This window comes from Capricornis sumatraensis, chromosome 2, assembly GCF_032405125.1.
Source record: "Capricornis sumatraensis isolate serow.1 chromosome 2, serow.2, whole genome shotgun sequence".
NCBI classification, from domain to species: domain Eukaryota; kingdom Metazoa; phylum Chordata; class Mammalia; order Artiodactyla; family Bovidae; genus Capricornis; species Capricornis sumatraensis.
Window position 1 is genome coordinate 202884690 of NC_091070.1, and position 21713 is coordinate 202906402.

Here is a 21713-nt window from a genome sequence, read left to right on the forward strand (position 1 = left end):
GTGCCCGACTCTTTGCGACCCCACGGACTGTAGGAGAAGCCTACCAGACTCCTCCATCCATGGGATTCTCCAGGCAAGAATACTGGAGTGGGTTATCATTTCCTTCTCCAGGGGATCTTCCCGACCCAGGGATTGGACCCAAGTCTCCTGCATTGGAGGCAGATGCTTTAACCTCTGGGCCACCAAGGGAAGCGGTCTTTATTATGTTGAGTTACATTACTTTTTATACTCACTTTGTTGAGAGCTTTTATTATGAATGGATGTTAAATTTTGTCAAATGCTTCTTTTGCATCTACTGAGATGATCATATGATGTTTCTCTTCATTTTATTAATGTGGTGTATCACATCAGTTGATTTATGAATGTTGCACCATCCTTGGATCCCTGGAATAATCACAGTGTATGATTCTTCTAATGTACTGTTGAATTCAGTTTGCTAAAATTTTGTTGAGGATGTTTATATCTGTGTTCATCAAAGATATTGGCCTGTAATTTTCTTTTCTTGTAGAGTCTTTGTCTGATTTTGGTATCAGGATTAGTCCTGACCTCATAAAATGAGTTTGAAAGTGTTCCCTCCTCTTCCATTTTTTTGGAAAAGTTAGAGAAGGATTGGTATTAGATCTTCTTTAAATGTTTGGTACAATTCACCAGTGAAGCCATCTGGTTCTGGACTTTTGTTTGTTGGGAGGCTTCTGAATACTGATTCAATCTCCTTACTCCTTAATTGGTTTGTTAGGATTTTCTACTTCTTCGTGATTCATATGGTGAGTCTCACATGGCCACAGAACTAATCACAATTCACATTTCCCCTGCATACTCTGGTTAAGACTTACATTCATGGTCACTGTCAACAAAGCGCAGCCACAACTTTCAGAGTTGCTGGAACCCAGTATTTGTGGGCAGCATGCAGGATAACGTAGTGTGGTATCAAGAGTAATGATGTAACCAGCATGAAATAAAGGGAACTAGAGAACTGAAGAGACAAGAAGATCTATACTGATTCTATAAAACAGGTTCCAGAAAGTCCTGGCACTGTCAATAATAAGAGCACTGCTACCTCTTTTCGTGATAGAAGACGTGAAATTAGTCAGGAATGATATACCTGACAATTAAAAAAAAAATGATGAGATGATCCCTGAACCAAAAAGAGAGAGTATCTGGATACTCTAAGGATACTTCAGGTGCACTGACTCAATAATAAACACATATCTAAGTATCTCTTCTTTCCTGTGCTGTTCTAAATCCTCATCAATAAATCATTACATCTCAAGTGGATGGACTTGTTTATAGAGCAGAGACCTCACAAAAATATTTAGCTGGGGCTCCACACATCCTAGGGCTTCCCTCCCATCTCAGCTGGTAAAGAATCTGCCTGCAATGCCAGAGACCCTTGTTCAATTCCTGGGTCAGGAAGATCCTCTGGAGAAGGAATAGGCTATCCAGTCCAGTATTCTTGGGCTTCCCTGGTGGCTAAGCTGGTAAAGAATCAGCCTGCAATGCAGGAGACCTGGGTTCGATCCCTGGGTTGGGAAGATCCCCAGGAGAAGGAAATGTCTACCCAGTCCAGTCTTCTGGCCTGAAGAATTCCAGGTCACAAAGAGTCAGACACAACTGAGCAACTTTCACTTTCACTTTCTGCATATCCTTGGAGCAGCTCTACTCTAGAATAACTATTATTATCATTCTTGACAAGGGAAACTGATTTTAAAATCCATCCTTTTTTCCCACCAAAGCCTTTGCTTTCTTTGGGCTTAAAGGTAAAAAGACTGGAGTTTAAGAAACTAACTCTTATACCTACTAGTTGTGTAACCTCAGGCATGAGATAATCAGTTCCCTTAACTCTTAAAATAGCTAAAATAAATAGGACTGATGGGAAGATCAAATGGTTTCTTGAAACAATGGAGGTTAGAACATTCTTTAAAGATTATACAAACGTCAGTAACTGTTATTACTCTTTTAATGTTTGACTTCTGACTGTGTGGATCACAATAAACTGTGGAAAATTCTTAAAGAGATGGAAATACCAGACCACCTGACCTGCCTCTTGAGAAACCTGTATGCAGGTCAGGAAGCAACAGTTAGAACTGGACATGGAACAACAGACTGGTTCCAAATAGGAAAAGGAGTACATCAAGGCTGTATATTGTCACCCTGCTTATTTAACTTCTATGCAGAGTACATCATGAGAAACACTGGACTGGAAGAAACACAAGCTGGAATCAAGATTGCCGGGAGAAATATCAATAACCTCAGATATGCAGATGACACCACCCTTATGGCAGAAAGTGAAGAGGAACTAAAAAGCCTCTTGATGAAAGTGAAAGTGGAGAGTGAAAAAGTTGGCTTAAAGTTCAAGATTCAGAAATGAAGATCATGGCATCCGGTCCCATCACTTCATGGGAAATAGATGGGGAAACAGTGGAAACAGTGTCAGACTTTATTTTTTGGGGCTCCAAAATCACTGCAGATGGTGATTGCAGCCATGAAATTAAAAGACACTTACTCCTTGGAAGAAAAGTTATGACCAACCTAGATAGCATATTCAAAAGCAGAGACATTACTTTGACGACTAAGGTCCGTCTAGTCCAGGCTATAGTTTTTCCTGTGGTCCTGTATGGATGTGAGAGTTAGACTGTGAAGAAGACTGAGCGCCGAAGCCGAAGAATTGATGCTTTTGAACTATGGTGTTGGAGAAGACTCTTGAGGGTCCCTTGGACTGCAAGGAGATCCAACCAATTCATTCTGAAGGAGACCAGCCCTGGGTGTTCTTTGGAAGGAATGATGCTGCAGCTGAAACTCCAGTACTTTGGCCACGTCATGCGAAAAGTTGACTCATTGGAGAAGACTCTGATGCTGGGAGGATTGAGGGCAGGAGGAGAAGGAGACGACAGAGGATGAGATGGCTGGATGGCATCACTGACTCGATGGACGTGAATCTGAGTGAACTCCGGGAGTTGGTGATGGACAGGGAGGCCTGGCGTGCTGCGATTCATGGGGTTGCAAAGAGTCGGACACGACTGAGCGACTGAACTGAACCGAACTGAACTGAATGTTTGACTTCTACTTTTACTGCTTCTAGATCACCTGAATTATCATCATAATTTCACTAATTTAATGAGAAAAAAACGGTTTCTTTTATGTTTCTTACTTGAATTAGTCTCTCCAACTCACTTGGCTGTCTCCAAACTTCTGCTCTATAGGTAGGGAGATCAGGAGGCTCCTGGGAACAGAGAAGGAGGGCCACTGAAATAAGGCAAACATCTCTTACACAAGGTCTTGTCTTCAACTGGCCAGTCCATATCTGAGCTCAATGGGAAGGCTAAATCTCATAAGATCTGTAGCATAGTATTTACTGATCTCTTTAATTTTTCCTTTTCCAGAATGTCATACAGTTGAAACCATGCAGTACATAGACTTCTCAGACTGGCTTCTTTCATTTAGCAATACACATTTAAGGCTCCTCCATAACTGCTCATGGCTGGATAGTGCATTTCTTTTTAGTGTCAAATAATAGTCCATTGTCTGGATGTACTACAGTTTGTTTATCCATTTATCTAATGAAGGCCATTTCAGTTCCTCCCAGTTGTTGGCAATTAAGAATGTTTTAAAGGTAATTAAACAAAAAGGCCTTTATTACTGTATAAACTAGAATAATGTGCAACATTTGTGCCATACTGCAATATTTCTGTGCAGTTTTTGTATAGAGGTAAGTTTTCAGCTCAATTGGGTAAATACCTACAAGAGTAATTGCTATTCAGACTACGTTTAGCTTTTATAGCACCTTGCCAAAATGGCTGAACCATTCTGCATTCCTGCCAGCAACGAATGAGACTTCCTGTCATTCCTCACCCTTGCCAGCATTTGGTGTGTCAGTGTTTTGGATTTTAGCCATTCTAATAGGTGTGTGGTGATATTTTATTCTTGTTTTAATTTGCATTTCCCTAATGACACATGCAGTTTCCCTGGTGGCTCAGTGGTAAAGAATCTGCCTGCCAATGCAAGAGAAATGGGTTAAATTCCTGGGTTGGGAAGATCCCCTGGAGGAGGGCATGGCAATCCATTCCAGTATTCTTGCCTGGGAAATCCCATGGACAGAGGAGACTGGTGGACTACAGTCCCTGGGGTCACAAAAGAGTCAGACACAACTTACTACTAAACAACAAAAACAATGACACATGATATGAGCATCTTTTTATATGTTTATTTGCCTTCTGTGTATCTTGTCAGATGAGGTATCTATTAAGGTCTCTGGCCCACTTCTAACCGGGTTTGTTGTCTTCTTATTGTTGAGTTTTAAGAGTTCTTTGTATATTTTGAATAAGTTTTTCATTAAACATGTGTTTTGCAAGTATTTTTTCTAATTAGTGGCTTGCTTTTTTATTCTTTTAGCAGTTTCTTTCACAGAACAAAAGTTTTTCATTTTGGTAAGCCAGGTTACTGGTTTTTTTTTCTTTCATGAATTGTACTTTTGGTTTTATATCTAAAAACTCATCATCAAATCCAAGGTCACATAGATTTTCTCTTGTTACCTTCTAGATGTTCTGTGATTTACACTGAAGTCTATTAGATTCCATTTTGGCTTTAATTTTTATGAAAAGTATAAAGTGAAAGATTCAGTTTCTACACATGGATGACCAATCGGGCTAGCACCACTGGTTGAAAAGAAAATCCTTTTTTTTCCATTGACTTTCCTATGCTCCTCTGTCAAAGATCAATGGACTGTATTTGTGAATTTCTATTTCTGGACTCTACTCTATTCCATTGGTCTGTTTGTCTATTCTTTTGCCAAGACCATGTTGTCCTAATTATTGTAGCTTTATTGTAACTCTAATGTAGGATCAGTCTTTCAACTTTATTCTTCTTTATCAGTTATTATGTGGACTATTCTCAGTTGCTTGCCTTTCCATATACACTTTAACACATTATTGACTGGAGACGGCAGTAACACTTCAGGCATTAGTTTCTGCAAAAATCCTCTGGTTAATAATATTTTAAAATAAGTTTGTTGCTATCCATAAAATAACTCACCAGGATTTTAATTGAGATTATGTTGAACTTATAGATCAAGTTAAGAGGAACTGACATCTAAACAATGTTGGATCTTTCTATATATATTTCTTTGTGTGTGTGACAATATAAATGATATTGTGTTTTAATTTCAAATTCCAATTGTTCATTTCTGGTATATAGGAAAGCAACCGATTTTTGTAGGTTAACCTTGTATCCTGCTTCTTTCCAACTAACTGCTAGTTAGTTCCAGGAGTTTTTTTTGCCAATTCTCTGGAATTTTCTACATAGTCCATCATCATTTGTGAACAAAGACAATTTTATTTCTTCCTTCCTAATGTCTATGCCTTTTATTTCCTGTACTGTTAGCTAGACCTTTCAGCATGATGCTGAATAGGAACAGTAAAGAGGGACACTGTCTTTTCCCAGACTTGGGTTTCTCAGGGCTCCCCCGGCGGCACAGCAATAAAGACTTCACCTGCAACGCAGGAGACGCATGTCAAGCCCAGGGTCGGGAAGATCCCCTGGAGACGGAAATGGCAATCCACTCCAGTATTCCTGCCTGGAAAATTCCATGGACAGGGGAGCCTGGCAGGCTACAAGCCCTTGGGGTCGCAAAGACGTCAAACACAATTTAGCGACTAAACTGCCAACACCACATCTAGTTTCTCATTATCAAGCAAGATGTTAGGGATAGACTTTTTTGTAGATGTTCTTTGTCTAAACTGAGCAAGTTTCTTTCTATTCATATTTTGCTAAGAGTTTTTCCTAAAATCATGATTGGATGTTGAATTGTATCAAGTGCTTTTTTGCATCTTACAGATAGGATCATATGGCTTTTCTTCTGTAGCCTGATGTGATGCAACACAGTAACTGATATTCTAATCTTGAATGAACCTTGTACATCTGGAATAAATCCCACTTCATTAAGATGTATGGTTCTTCTTATACTTTGTTAGATTCAACATGCTAATATATGTTGAGAATTTTTGCATTATGCTCATGAATGATATTGGTCTGTAGTTTTCTTATAATGTCTTTGTCTGGTTTTGGTTTCAGAGTAACGCTGGCTTCACAAAACAAATTAGGAAGTCTTCCTTCTGGTTCTATTTTTCTGGAAGAGATTGTAGAGAATTGGTATCATCTTTTCCTTAAATGTTGGATAGAAGTCACTAGCTAAACCATCTGAGCCTATTTTTTATGTGTTTTTGTTTTGGAAGGTTATTGATTATTGATTCAATTTCCTTGGTAGATACAGGCCTTTTCAGATGATCTATTTCTTTTGCATGAGTTTTGGTAGTTTGTGTCTTCCAAGGAATTGGTCTATTGCAGGCAGAGTTGTTCACAATAGTCTTTTACGAGCCTTTTAAAGTCCATAGGATCAGTAGTGGTGATCCCTCTTTCATTTCTGATATTAGCTAATTTGTGTCTTCTCTCTTTTTTTCTTGGTTAACCTGGTTAGAGGTTTATTGATTTTATGAATATTGTCAAAGAATCAGCTTTTGATTTTATTGATTTTTCTCTACTGATCTCTACACTTTGTTCCTATGATGGCCTCCTAAGGCTTATTTTCCTTTCCATTTCTGCTCCTCTCCAACCCATATACCTTCCTGCAGCCAAAATCATCTTCCTACAAGTCGAAACTAATTACGTTTTTCAGCTCCCTAAAATACTTCAGTGGCATCTTTTGTCTTCAAGAAGCCCAAACTTCTTACTGTCTCCTCCAAAGCCCTGTATGATTTGGTCTGCCCATTCCTCCAGACTTATCATGTCTCATCCTTAGACATCATGGAGTTTTGACAGCACAGAGAAGACAGATATTAAGTTTTTACACAAATATTTATTTCAGTTATACATAATGAAGAACTATTTAAGTAGGCCAACAGAATGTACAGGAAACTCTTCAACTGATTCAGATTTTAAAAGATCCTGAAGAAAAAACTAGAGAAAGGGTTGATAACCAAAAACTTAATATAAAATGGATTTTTGAAAATAGTATTTAGAGACCTAGAGAGCATAATGAAAGTTTTTTTTTTAATTACAGAAATGAAGGCATATCCCAATATACTTTTTCATTAAAAAGGTATATAAGGACAATACAGAAAATGTAAGCTCAAAAGAAATAATGTACTCACAATCTGACTGCCCTAGCACAACTAATACTACATTCTGCAGTAGTTATAATGCTATATTCAGATATGGTTATAGTGTTAGGCTTGAAGATGATACCCTGGTTCTCAACCCTGACATGTTAGAATCACCTGGTGGAACTTTTAAACATAAAGATAACTGAGTCTGATTCCTAATCAACTAAACCAGGACTCTGGGTGGCAAGGTCCTGGGTTGAGAAATACTGTATATAGACATGTCCTGTATACAAGCAGGGGCCTCCCCTTAAAGGTGAGTTTATTTTTGGTATCACTCATCTGGGAAAGTGAAGAGTTCCTCAGACAGGAAATGTACTCTTTTAGAGCAGTATTAGACTCACATGGGGAGCTTTAAAAATCCCAATGCCTAGGCCACACCTCAAGTCCATGACTTCAGAATATTTAAGGGGTGGGAGGCATGCTCCCAATGCAGGGGGCCCAGGTTCTAACCCTGGTCAGGGAACTAGATCCTACACGCCACAACTAATCGAATTCGAAAGCTGCAACTAAACAGTCCTCATGCCGCAATGAAAACTGAAGACCTTGTGTGCTGCAGCTAAGACCCAGCACAGTCAAACAAACAACTCTGACTTTTATTCCAAGAGAAATGAAGAGCCATGAGAGAGTTCCAGTCACTGAAGTAACCAGATCTATCTTGCACTGTGACAGATCACTGGGCTTCAGCAAGCAGGTAGACCTTAGGGCGGTAAGTACGAAAGCAAGGAGAGCAGCTAGAGTGCAACAATGAGGTATGAGGAGGTGACAGCTGCTGCACAGAGTTAACAGTGCTGGATGTAGTGAAAAGCGGTTGGATCTAGAGGTATGTAAGGTAAAGCCAATAGCGTTTGTTGATGACTAGTTTGGTGTTACAGAGAAGGCAATGGCAACCCACTCCAGTACTCTTGCCTGGAAAATCCCATGGATGGAGGAGCCTGGTAGGCTGCGGTCCATGGGGTCGCTAGTCGGACACAACTGATCGACGTCACTTTCAATTTTCACTTCCATGCATTGGAGAAGGAAATGGCAACCCACTCCAATGTTCTTGCCTGGAGAATCCCAGGGACGGGGGAGCCTGGTGGGCTGCCATCTCTGGGGTCGCACAGAGTCGGACACGACTGACGCAACTTAGCAGCAGCAGCAGCAGCAGCAGTTTAGTGTTAAAGATATGATGCTACGATCTTTGACCTGAACAAGTGGAAGGATGAGGTTGCCATTTACTTGGGTAGGCAAGATCTTGGAGGCATGGGGTGTGAATCAGGAGGTTTTTTTCTGGACATGTTAAATGTAAGATGCCTAATATACATTCAAGGAAAGGAGGCAACTGAATAAACGAGTATGGGGTATGGGGAAAGAGAAGAGATTGAACTATAAATTTGGGAGTCATCAGCATATAGATGATATGTAGGCCATGAGCTCTTCAGGCACTCTGTCTACCAGGTCTAATCCCTTGACTCTATTCATCACCTCCACGGTATAATCATAAGGGATTTGATTTCAGTCATACCTGAATGGCCTAGCAGTATTCCCTACTGTCTTCAATTCAAGCCTGAATTTTGCAATAAGGAGCTTACAATTTGAGTCACAGTCAGTTCCAGGTCTTGTTTTTGCTGACTGAATAGAGCTTCTGCACCTTTGGCTGCAAAGAATATAATCAATCTGATTTTGGTGTTGACCATCTGGTGATGTCCATGTGTAGAGTTGTCTCTTGCGTTGTTGGATACCTCTTTAATGGCAGAAAGTGAGGAGGAACTAAAGAACTTCTTGATGAGGGTGAAAGAGGAGAGTGAAAAAGCTGACTTAAAACTCAACATTCAAAAAACTAAGATCATGGCATCTGGTCCTATCACTTCATGACAAATAGCAGCAGAAAAAGTGGAAGCAGTGACAGATTTTATCTTCTTGGGCTCCGAAATCACTGCAGACAGTGACCGCAGCATGAAATTAAACGATGCTTGCTCCTTGGAAGGACAGTGATGACAAATCTCGACAGTGTATTAAAAAGCAGAGACATCACTTTGCCAACAAAGGTCCATACAGTCAAAACTATGGTATTTCCAGTAGTCATGTATGGACGTGAGAGTTGGACCATAAAGAAGGCTGAGCACAGAACTGATGTTTTCAAACTGTGGTGCTAGAGAAGACTCTTGAGAGTCCTTTGCACTGCAAGAACAAACCAGTCAATCCTAAAGAAGATCAACCCTAAATATTCATTGGAAGGAATGTTGCTGAAGCTGAAGCTCCAATACTTTGGCCACTTAATGTGAAGAACTGACTCACTGGAAAAGACCCTGATGCTAGGGAAGGCTGAAGGCAAAAAGAGAAGGGGTGGCAGATGATAGGATGGTTAGATAGCATCACTGCCTCCATGGATATGAATCTGAGCAAATTCCAGGAGACAGTGGAGGACAGATGAGCCTGGCAGGCTGCAGCCCACGGGGGTCACAAAGAGTCAGACATGACTTAGGACTGAATAACAATAAGACATGAGACTGGATAAGGTCATCTGAGTGGCTGTTTTGAGGAACAGGTAACACAGAAAGTACCTAGTATGGCCCTGGGTATATAGTAGGTGCTCAGTAAACACTTCATCCTTGCAGCCATAGGGAATTTGGCAGTCTGCTCTGGAAATAGTAAGCTATGCCTCAACATGTGTTTTAGACTACCCCATGTTTATAGGTCTTTCTTGATTGGTTTGGTTTTCACAAGCCTTTGGGAGTTAAAAGTTGTTGGTTTTGGCTTCCATATCCTTGTATCTTCACACAGAATTCCTTATGAAATGAGGCTGAACATTAAAGCCTCCATGCTCTTGCCCACATGGCAACCATAAAACCCCACACTGTGGCAGCAGACAGGAGCTTTCCCAGAGCACACACCCACACCCAGCTGAAACAGATGACACTTCCATTTAATTAAATCAGCGTTCAGAAGGCTGACATCAGCTTAGGAAAAACACACCTGGACACCAGGCTCTGGCGCCTTCACGGCTCCAGATGGCTCTTGTCTCCGCTGGACTGATGGGCACATTCCCGGCTCCTGGTGTCATGTTCCTCATAACTGAGACTGAGATTTCCTCAGGGTTCTGTCTGAGGGCTCTGCTTCCAGATACTGGCAGGCCTCACTCCCTCTCTTTTGTTGAGTCTTTGGTAAAATCTACCTTTCAAGGAGGCTTGCCCTGACTATCCCATTTAAATGTGCAGTCTCTTCTCCAGCATTGCCTTGTCCTGCTCTATCTTCTTCCACAGCAGTCATCACCTTCCAAGATACTGAAAACCTTGTTGATCACACTTTCCATTTACTGACCACCTGTTCACTGGTATATCCACAGAGCACAGAAGACTGATGACACATAGTAGCTACTTAAGAAGCTGTGAATGAATGAGAAAGTGCTTCTCTCTTCTCTCGATGTCTGGGCACAGCCTGTAACCCTGAACCCTGTCCTAGGACCCTCCACTTGGCACAGTAGATTCCTTTTGGAGAACCCAGTGTCTCTCCAGGGACCAGACTTGAAACTTCTGGAGGTATCATCCAATTGGGCTGCAGCTGAGTGCATGGAGCATCCTGAGTGCCCAACCTCCAGGGAACACACGTTCTTGGACAATTCTTGGACAAATTTGAGGCCAACAAAACCCAACTTGCTACCCTCACATCCTGTTATTTACTCCCTCAATGCCACCCTCATCAGTTTTTTGGTGCTCAAGTCACTGCTCTCTGCTTCTTCTCCTTGGTCCAGCCTCTCACTTCTCTCCCCCATCACCATACTATAACTCACCATTGTCTCCCATAAAGCCTTGTTTCCTTACAGCCTCAACTTCCTCAGTGAATGTTCCTTCCATCTTCTAATTTCATAGAAACCTGGGTCTCCCCTGAAAACACCATTTCCTCTACAGCCTTGTGATGGAGGCAGCTCTTTCTTCTATACCCTATGCATCTGAAGATCCCTCATATCCTCTTTGTACTCCATTTATGCTTCTGAGTCACCAGTATGTCATCTTTCTTTAAAAACAAAAAACAAAAAACAAAGGGACTTCCCTGGTGGTCCAGTGGCTAAGACTCCATGCTCCCAAGGCAAGGGGCCCAGGTTTGATCCCTGGTCAGGAACTAGATCCCACATGCCGCAACAAAGACCCGGCACAGCCAAATAAATAAATAAATATAAACCAAAATGAAAGCCTGTTTATTGCTCATACTATCCAGAAGTACTTACTACTTTCTTCCCTCCTCTGCTGTTCTCCTTTACTCTCTCCTGCTTCACTTAAACTTCAGCTCACAACACATCCTTTCCAACCAAGCCTGTAAGGTGGTTCATGTGGCTTAGTATTTTCAGTTGTATCCCAGTAACAAACCATATAGTACTCAAGAAATATTTGCTAAGTGAACAAGTGAAGAAATGAAGTCTGGGGTGTAAAGCAGGAGGCAAGCTGAGGTTCAGGTCTCATTTTGGGGGTATATCCTTCCCAGGTTACCAGACACTGATAAGGGTACAGCCCAGGTTGCCTTTCAACTTTGGGTGATTACTTTTATCCCCACTTTATAGTAGGAAACAGGCTAGCACTTAAATAACTCGCTCAAGATTAGTGAGATGTGGAACGGGGCTTTAAAAATCCACATCTGATTCCACAGTCCACATTTTTAACCTCCAGAAAATACTGCCCTCCTGAAGAATACAGCTTGCTGTTAAAGGGAAAGATCTTGTACAGCTCTGTAAGTATTCTGAATAATTTTCATAGTCCTAACAAGTGATTTTGTCATAAAGACACAAGCAGCAGGGAATTCTCAAAGGAAACAGAAACCACTTATTACACAAAGATATAATTAAAAGAATATAATAAAGACCAAAAAAAAAAAAAATCCAAGATACTTCTTTCCAGGTTTTTGAAGTATCATTTGATAGAGAGGTATTTTAAATGTATTTGTAATAAACAGCTTACCCTTGAGCAACAAGGTGGTTAGGGATGCTGACCCTCCACACAGTCAAAATCTGCACCTATAAATCTGCATATAACCACATATGTGGTTCCTCGATCCACGATTCTGTGTGCTCCAATTCATACAATCACAGATTGTATAGTACTGAACTGTGTACTGTTGAAAAAAATCCACATATAAGTGGATGCACTTCAGTTCAAGGGTCGACTGCAATAGAATTTCAAGAATAAAAAACACCTGGGGTGGAGAGGCAATTCCCATGCAGATATATCTACGCTGCGTTCTCAGTAAAGGGCCAGCATGTATGATTTGTGAGCCAAATCTGACCCACTATCTGTTTCTGTGAGCTAAGAATGTCTTTTACATTTTCAATGGTTGGTTTAAAAATTAGAAGATAATAGTTAATGACACAAAAATAACATTAAATTAAAATTTCAATGTCCATAAATAAAAAGTTTTGTTAGAATACAGCTAAGCCATACTCATCTGTAGGTGCTATCTATGGTTGCTTCCACAACATATCAGCAGAGACAGGTGTGACAGAGATAGCAAAACTCCCAAAACTCAGAGATATTGACCATCTGACTCTACAAAAAGAGCTGGCCAATCTTGTTATAGGTCACTTCCTCTGACTTAGCTTCCAACTCACTAATTCTGTCTTTAGTTGTATCTAATCTGCTGCTAGTTGTATCTAATCCAATGCAGTACTTGGATGCAATCTCAAAAACAACAGAATGATTTCTGTTCGTTTCCAAGGCAAACCATTCAATATCACGGTAATCCAAGCCTATGCCCCAACCAGTAATGCTGAGGAAGCTGAAGTTGAACGGTTCTATGAAGACCTACAAGACCTTTTAGAACTAACACCCAAAAAAGATGTCCTTTTAATTCTAGGGGACTGGATGCAAAAGTAGGAAGTCAAGAAATACCTGGGGTAACAGGCAAATTTGGCCTTGGAATATGGAATGAAGCAGGGCAAAGGCTAATAGAGTTTTGCCAAAAGAACGCACTGGTCAAGTAAACACCCTCTTCCAACAACACAAGAGAAGACTCTACACATGGACATCACCAGATGGTCAATACCGAAATCAGATTGATTATATTCTTTGCAGCCAAAGATGGAGAAGCTCTACACAGTCAGCAAAAACAACACCAGGAGCTGACTGTGGCTCAGATCATGAACTCCCTATTGCCAAATTCAGACTTAAATTGAAGAAAGTAGGGAAAACTGCTAGACCATTCAGGTATGACCTAAATCAAATCCCTTATGATTATACAGTGGAAGTGAGAAATAGATTTAAGGGCCTAGATCTGATAGATAGAGTGCTTGATGAATTCTGGATGGAGGTTCGTGACATTGTACAGGAGACAGGGATCAAGACCATCCCCATGGAAAAGAAATGCAAAAAAGCAAAATGGTTGTCTGGAAATGGTTGTCTTTTCACAGCTTACAAATAGCTGTGAAAAGAAGAGAAGTGAAAAGCAAAGGAGAAAAGGAAAGATATAACCATATGAATGCAGAGTTTCAAAGAATAACAAGGAGAGATAAAAAAGCCTTCCTCATCGATCAATGCAAAGAAACAGAGGAAAACAACAGAATGGGAAAGACTAGAGATCTCTTCAAGAAAATTAGAGATACCAAGGGAACATTTCATGCAAAGATAGACTTGATAAAGGACAGAAATGGTCTGGACCTAACAGAAGCAAAAGATATTAAGAAGAGGTGGAAAGAATACATGGAAGAACTGTACAAAAAAGATCTTCATGACCCGGATAATCACGATGGTGTGATCACTCATCTAGAGCCAGACATCCTGGAATGTGAAGTCAAGTGGGCCTTAGGAAGCATCACTATGAACAAAGCTAGGGGAGGTGATGGCATTCCAGTGGAGCTGTTTCAAATCCTGAAAGATGATGCTGTGAAAGTGCTGCACTTAATATCCCAGCAAATTTGGAAAACTCAGCAGTGGCCACAGGACTGGAAAAGGTCAGTTTTCATTCCAATCCCAAAGAAAGGCAATGCCAAAGAATGCTCAAACTACTGCACAATTGCACTCATCTCACACGCTAGTAAAGTAATGCTCAAAATTCTCCAACCCAGGCTTCAGCAATACGTAAACTGTGAACTTCCAGATGTTCAAGCTGGTTTTAGAAAAGGCAGAGGAACCAGAGATCAAAATGCCAACATCCGCTGGATCATGGAAAAAGCAAGAGAGTTCCAGAAAAACATCTATTTCTGCTTTATTGACTATGCCAAAGCCTTTGACTGTGTGGATCACAATAAACTGGAAAATTCTGAAAGAGATGGGAATCACAGACCATCTGACCTGCCTCTTGAGAAATCTGTATGCAGGTCAGGAAGCAACAGTTAGAACTGGACATGCAACGACAGACTAGTTCCAAATAGGAAAAGGAGTACATCAAGGCTGTATATTGTCACCCTGCTTATTTAACTTCTATGCAGAGTACATCATGAGAAACGCTGGGCTGGAGGAAGCACAAGCTGGAATCAAGATTGCCAGGAGAAATATCAATAACCTCAGATATGCAGATGACACCACCCTTATGCAGAAAGTGAAGAGGAACTAAAAAGCCTCTTGATGAAAGTGAAAGAGGAGACTGAAAAAGTTGGCTTAAAGCTCAACATTCAGAAAACGAAGATCATGGCATCCAGTCCCATCACTTCATGGGAAATAGATGGGGAAACAGTGGAAACAGTGTCAGACTTTATTTTCTGGGGCTCCAAAATCACTGCAGATGGTGATTGCAGCCATGAAATTAAAAGACACTTTCTCCTTGGAAGGAAAGTTACGACCAACCTAGATAGCATATTAAAAAGCAGAGACATTACCCTGCCGACAAAGGTCCATCTAGTCAAGGCTATGGTTTTTCCAGTGGTCCTGTATGGGTGTGAGAGTTGGGCTGTGAAGAAAGCTGAGTGCCAAAGAATTGATGCTTTTGAACTGTGGTGCTGGAGGAGACACTTGAGAGTCCCTTGGACTGCAAGGAGATCCAACCAGTCCCTTCTAAAGGAAATCAGTCCTGGGTGTTCATTGGAAGGACTGATGCTGAAGCTGAAACTCCAATACCTTGGCCACCTCACGAGGAGAGTTGACTCATTGGAAAATACTCTGATGCTGGGAGGGATTGGGGGCAGTAGGAGAAGGGGACAACAGAGGATGAGATGGCTGGACGGCATCACCAACTCGATGGGACATGAGTTTGAATGAACTCTGGGTGTTGGTGATGGACAGGGAAGCCTGGTGTGCTGGGATTCATGGGGTCGCAGAGTCGGACATGACTGAGCAACAGAACTGAACTGAATCTGATGCTAAATACATCTACTGAGGTTTTAATTTTGGTCACTGTATTTTCAATTCTGTCTTTCTAATCTAATCCTTTGCTTTTTATAGTTCCCTATTACATGTATGAATGCTTGTGCTCAATTGCTCAGTCATGTCCAGATCTTTCCAACCCCATGGACTGTAGCCTGCCAGGCTCCTCCGTCCATGGAATTTTTTAGGTAAGAATGTTGGAGCAGGTTGCCATTTCCTTCTCCAAGGGATTGTCCCAACCCAGGGATCGAACCTGCTGTCTTGTGTCTCTGGCATTGGCAGGCAGATTCTTTACCCTTGCACCATGTGGGAAGCCCCTATTACATGTATACTTCAATCTTATCTTTATTTCCTTAAATACAGAGTATCTAATTACTTTATAAACTGTGTCTGGTAGCTCCAATTTCGGAAGTCCTTGTGGGTCCCCCTCTGTCGTCTGTTGCTGTTCATGGTCCTCTCTAAAGAAGTCTTCTTTCCTTGTGTGCTTAGTTATTTTTTCCTGTGAGTTATTCATGAGAAATTCCTGTCTTCCTCCAGAGAGGGATTGCATTTGCTTCTGCCAGAAGCTTGGAGGCATGGCCAGTCTGGAGTACCTTAGACCAAGTTCACAGCTTGAGGTTTTGTGGACCAGCTGAGTGATGAGAGCCCAGGCTGTGAATATCAACTGTTTCCTCTTTATTGACTTATTGCCCTAATCCACTTAGAGCTCTGGCAGCCTCTCCTGCAGTCCTGGCTTCGGGGCACAGTTTTAGTTCTGGTTTATCCTTCTGTTGAATGCTTTGGGGTTCCAGTTCAATGCAGAAAGGATCAAAAGATGGAAAATGTAGAAGTTAGTAGACTTGGGGGTGAGAATGAGAAAGTTTACCACTTAATCAGAGTTTAAGAAGAACAGTAGAGAGAGAGAGAGAATGGGGCAGAGGCAATATTTAAAGAAGATAATGGCTGAAAAATTTCCAGAACACACGAATTCTTATAGGGTAGAAGCTAAATGAATCCAATCAAGATAAATAAGAAATTTCTATATTTGCATATTTACTCATAGAACTCTTTTTATTCTTCATAAAAACCTGAGGAGATGGGTATTATTATTCATGTTTTTGATAAGGGAAAATTGTGATTCATAGAGCTAAAATGAATTATCTAAGGTTATATAATCCTAAGCAGAAGGGGTGGAATTCAAATCCAGTTCTGATCCAAGCTCAGGTCCTTTCCTATGCATCAGAAATGGAACACAACACAGCAGAGAAAGACTTCGTAAGGGGAGGTCTGGATATTTCTAAGCAATTACCTCTGAAAACCAGAATCCTTAGCTTGGAAACTTCTCCCTGGAACAGATAAAATCCTTTCCCATGTGTCTGTTTTTGTTCTGAAGATAACATTGGATTAGAAAAGCCTTTTCAGTAAGAGGGAGGAAAGCTGGAGCTTGTACCTTAAACTCTGAGGTAAATCTAATAAAGCCAAGCCAATTCCCCAGGCTAAAGACCAAGCTGACTCTCATGGTTTATAGAACCGGCCAGTTACACAAAAGAAAGCTGTACAAGAGCCTACCACGTACCACCCAACTGTCAGAACAGCAGGGCAAGTGTCCTCCGATTCCCCCTTCTCACACTGCTGAAGACAGCTTAAATACTATAGTTAACATGTCCTGGATACCATGTCTTTTGTTCATCAGTGTGGTTTGACTTGGTAAATTACTACATCTCTTCCATTCTGATGGCATTTCACTTGCTTATAGCTTATGCTTGATTTGTTTTTTGCCCAGAGCACTAAATTAAGGATTTTCTAAGGGTGAAGCCTGTGGATTCCTAGCATTATCAAGCCCCATTCCCTGGATGGTAACATGCAGCTGACAACTCTACACTAGCTTGGTAGACAGAATAGACTGTTCTTCCCTTGCGGCTGCCTCCATGATGTATAAAAGCTGGGAGAACTGCAGCACCTAAACTCATGGTGTGAGGCACCAGAACCAAGAGGCCAGATGCCAGGAACACGGGCTACATGCCAGACCAATCAGTGGGGAAGCCAAATTACCCTGGGCTGGTGTCTTGCCTGAGGGTGCAGCCATCACCATCAGAAGCAGCTGTGGTCAAGGCCTCAAGCAGGAGAGGAAAGAAAGGAGACACAATTCTGATCTTTCTCATCTGTCTGGTACAGGACAGGGGCAAGGGTGTATGAAGATGACTAACCACAGCAAGGAGCCACAGACAGTTCTGCAACACTTTACTGCACACCTGCCATGTGAGGGGGCCTTGACAGGGCATGAACAGAGGGGTAGAGCCCAGTTTCCAGGCAGCCAGTCTAATAAGGGAGGTACACAGGCACCTGTCATCATGCAGTCACGCAGCCATCCATGCAGCCGTGTGTTCAGTGTGGACTTAGCACCTAACAAACATATGCCGGCACTGCCCCGGTGCTCAGGAGGCCAAGAGGGCCAGAACAGGGAAGGATTCTGAACGAATGAGATACTTATTTGAAAATCCCTGTAAATTCACCATTTCTGTACAGTTCTTACAACCCTGTCAAGTCCTCACGTTACAGGTGAAACTGAGGCTCGGAGTGGTTAAGCGGTCTGCCCTAAATCACAAAGAAAGTAAATGGCAATCTGGGATTTGAACCAAGCATGGCCTGGCTCTGAGCCTGCACTCTTGATAAATGAATAACTATTACACTTAATTATAGTATAATGAAATAATGGGTGTCAGAGGTAGAAAATTCACAGGAAGCGGAAGAAGAGATAATAAATTCTGTATAGGAAGGAGGTAGTTCTTAAGTTTTGCTACTGGAGAAACAAGCAAAGGGAATTTGAGACATGGATAACAAATATATACAAGGATAGAGGGAAAGCCAGGATCTACCTGTTGGAGAGAGACAGGAGCTAAAGCCAGGAGGGAACCTGAGCACAGAAGGCTTTGCATGCCTGGCTGCGAAGCGTCTTGAAAGCTTTGCACTGTCTCCTGCCATGGTTCAGTCAGCCTCCACTCTGCAGCTGAAGCCTTTCCTCCTTGTCCTTCAAACTCCAGTGGGGTGTGGTGGGGGGAGGTGCACGCTCCTTCTGTAATCAGCTCCCTCTGCCAGCCAAATCTAAGGCCTTATATTTGCACCCACAGACTGCAACATGCTCTAAACTTCAGCTGACAGACAGAGGACAGAGGCCCCAGGAGTGATGAGAGCTGGCCCCTTGAGGCCGGCCTCCAGCTCTCACAGATCTCTATCACAAAATCAAGAAACTGGGTCATTCTACTCACAGTTTAGAATCCAACTTCAGAAGGAAGCCCAATCGATCATATTCTGAAAGAGAAAAATAAAGCAGAAAGTGTCACTGATGTCAAGTCATTGCAGACAGTAGCAGACGCATTCCCTAACAGAGTCCTAGACCACCGGGGCAGACAAATGCTTCTAGATCTAAAGACAAAAACTGCAAGTAAATTTAAGTCACCAAAGTCTTGCTGAACACCTGTCTTATGAAGGACCAGGTTCAGTGCTAGGCATTTCCCAGGCCTTATGGGCCAACCACTGTCATGCTGACATATAACTGCCTTCCTGTTTAAATGTGGTACTTGAAACTGAAATTTAGTAAGCCGAAAAAATGGGCCCCTTGAAGAATTAAGAGGGTCAGTAAGCAACCTCTGCTTCCTCTAAGCTCTTCAGATTTATGCTGCATATACAATAGAATATTAAACAGCCATAAAAAGGAACAAAATAGTGCCATATGCAGAGAGGGGGATGGACCTAGAGATGGTCATACAGAGTGAAGGAAGTCAGAAAGAGAGAAATATCATATGTTAACACATGGATGTAGAATCTAGAAAAATGGTATGGATGCTCTTCTTTGCAAAGCAGAAACAGAGACACAGATGTAGAGAACAAAAGTATGGATACCAAAGTGGGAGGTGGTGGGGTGGTGGGATGGTGGGATGGATTGGGAGATTGGGATTCACATACATATACTACTATGTGTAAATAGATAACTAACGAGAACCTACTGGGTAGCACAGGGAACTCTACCCAGTGCTTAGGGAAGGAAATCCAAAAAAGAGGGGATATATGTATACATTTGGCCGAAATTCACTTTGCTGTATAGCAAAAACTGACATATTTTTAAAGCAACTATACTCCAATTAAAAAAAAAAAAGAGTTATACTGAATCAGTTACGTTAACTATGGGGTGAAAATATGGCAGCCAAGGGATCTTCAAATTCACAGCAATGATTCACTCCATGACAATCACAAAGCAGTAAAAGATCTGATTTCATAAAGGATAGGAAATTTAAAATGAAATCTAAAATCAAATTGGCAATATGTTTGCAACAAATGGTAAATCATGAATATTGTACTTAATTTCTCTATATTTTGCCTCATTCTAAAACAAAGTTAAAGCAGTTTTACAAAGTATAAGATTTTAAAAAGGAAAAAAACTTTTAAAAAATCTTGTAGGCCAAAGGAGAAATAAGCAAAGAAAAAAACAATAAAAAGCAGCCAGGATGGAAATACTAAAGAGTGCATGTCCTAAGGTTTTATGTGCTTGCTGGGAGAGGATTACAGATATATCCCCAAGATTTCTCACAGATAAAACTAAACACAAAGCACTGTTATAATGGTTTATAGTGTCCATAAAATAAACCAGGAGAATCCCAGATCTTCTTAATACTAAGATTTTAGGGAAATTTCCTCTGGGTCCTCAAAGATATTTGTATAAAAAGATGATAAGGAGTGTCATATAATTGCTTGTTTTACATAGCTTTGTCGATGAGTGCTAAGTATGTGTGTGTGTGTGTGTGTGTGTAGAACGGCTAAATTAAAATAAGGTGGTCTAGGAATATATTGGGTTGACCAAAAATTTCATTTGGGACTTCCCATAACATCTTATGGAAAACCCGAATGACCTTTTTGGCCAACTCAATAGCTCGAAGTTGGCCTAGCTTAATCTGAGGATAAAACAGAATACCAAGCCTAAACAACTGTTTGGAAAAGGCTAAGCAGCACATAGCTTTCAAAGAACTTCATCTTTAATAAGCAGTTCAGTTCAGTCGCTCAGTCGTGTTCAACTCTTTGTGACCCCATGGACTGCAGCATGCCAGGCTTCCCTGTCCATCACCAACTCCTGGAGCTTGCTCAAGTTCATGCCCATCGAGTTGGTGATGCCATCCAATCATCTCATCCTTTGTCATCCCCTTCTCCTCCTGCCTTCAATCTTTCCCAGCATTAGGGTCTTTTCCAATGAGTTAGTTCTTCACATCAGTTGGCCAAAGTATTGGAGCTTCAGCTTCAGGATCAGTCCTTCCAATGAATATTCAGGATTGATTTGCTTTAGGATTGATTGGTTTGATCTCCTTACAGTCCAAGGGACTCTCAAGAGTCTTCTCTAACACCACAGTTCAAAAGTATCAATTCTTCGGCACTCAGCTTTCTTTATGGTCCAACTCTCACATCCATACATGAGCAAGGAGTGGCCAAAAGAGGGAAATTACACACACTGATAACCTCACAAGAGCCACTCTGCAAGGCCAATTAAGGCCAGACTGTACACTTTCATACGCAGCTGAGCTACAGAGAGAGTCATTCATCTTCTTAAAACTGAAGATGTACCAACTAGGACACACAACTATATAGGAGACTTGCCTCCCAAGAGAATTTTGCTGTTCTTGTTCAGTGGCTAAGTCATGTCCAACTCTTTCTGATCCCATGGACTGCAAAATGCTAGGCTTCCCTGTCCTCATTCTCTTGCAGAGTTTGCTCAAATTCGTGTCCATTGAATTGGTGATGCTGTCTAACCAACTCATCCTCTGTCGCCCCCTTCTGCTTTGCCTTCAGTCTTTCCCAGCATTAGGGTCTTTTCCAATGAGTCAGCTCTTCGCATCAGGTGGCCAAAGTATTGGAGCTTCAGCTTCAGCAACAGTCCTTCTAATGAATATTTAGGGTTGATTTTCTTTAGGATTGATTGGTTTGATCTTGCAGTCCAAGGGACTCTCAAGAGTCCTCTCCAGTATCACAGTTTGAAAGCATCAATTCATCTGTGTTCAGCCTTCTTTATGGTCCAACTCTCACATTTGTACAGGACTACTGGAAAAACCACAGCATTGATTATACGGACCTTTGTCAACAAAGAAATGTCTCTGCTTTTTAATTCGCTGTCTAGGTTTATCATAGCTTTCCTTTCAAAGAGAAAGCAGATTGTTTAATTTCACGCTAGTCATCATCTGCAGTGATTTTGGAGTTCAAGAAAATAAAATCTGTCACTGCTTCCACTTTTCCCCCTCCTATCTGCCATGAAGTGATGGGACCAGATACCATGATCTTA

The 21713-nt window shown here is 41.4% G+C and overlaps 1 protein-coding gene across 8 annotated transcripts in view; it reads right to left on the minus strand.

The window, feature by feature from the left end:
- ST3GAL3 (ST3 beta-galactoside alpha-2,3-sialyltransferase 3) overlaps positions 1-21713 on the minus strand; it is a 195290-nt gene that overhangs the window by 82454 nt on the left and 91123 nt on the right. For all 8 annotated transcript variants that reach the window (XM_068965261.1, XM_068965260.1, XM_068965259.1 and 5 more), the window contains one exon: positions 18661-18703. In XM_068965261.1, coding sequence (XP_068821362.1) covers positions 18661-18703 — 43 coding nt within the window. The remainder of the gene's footprint in view (positions 1-18660; positions 18704-21713) is intronic.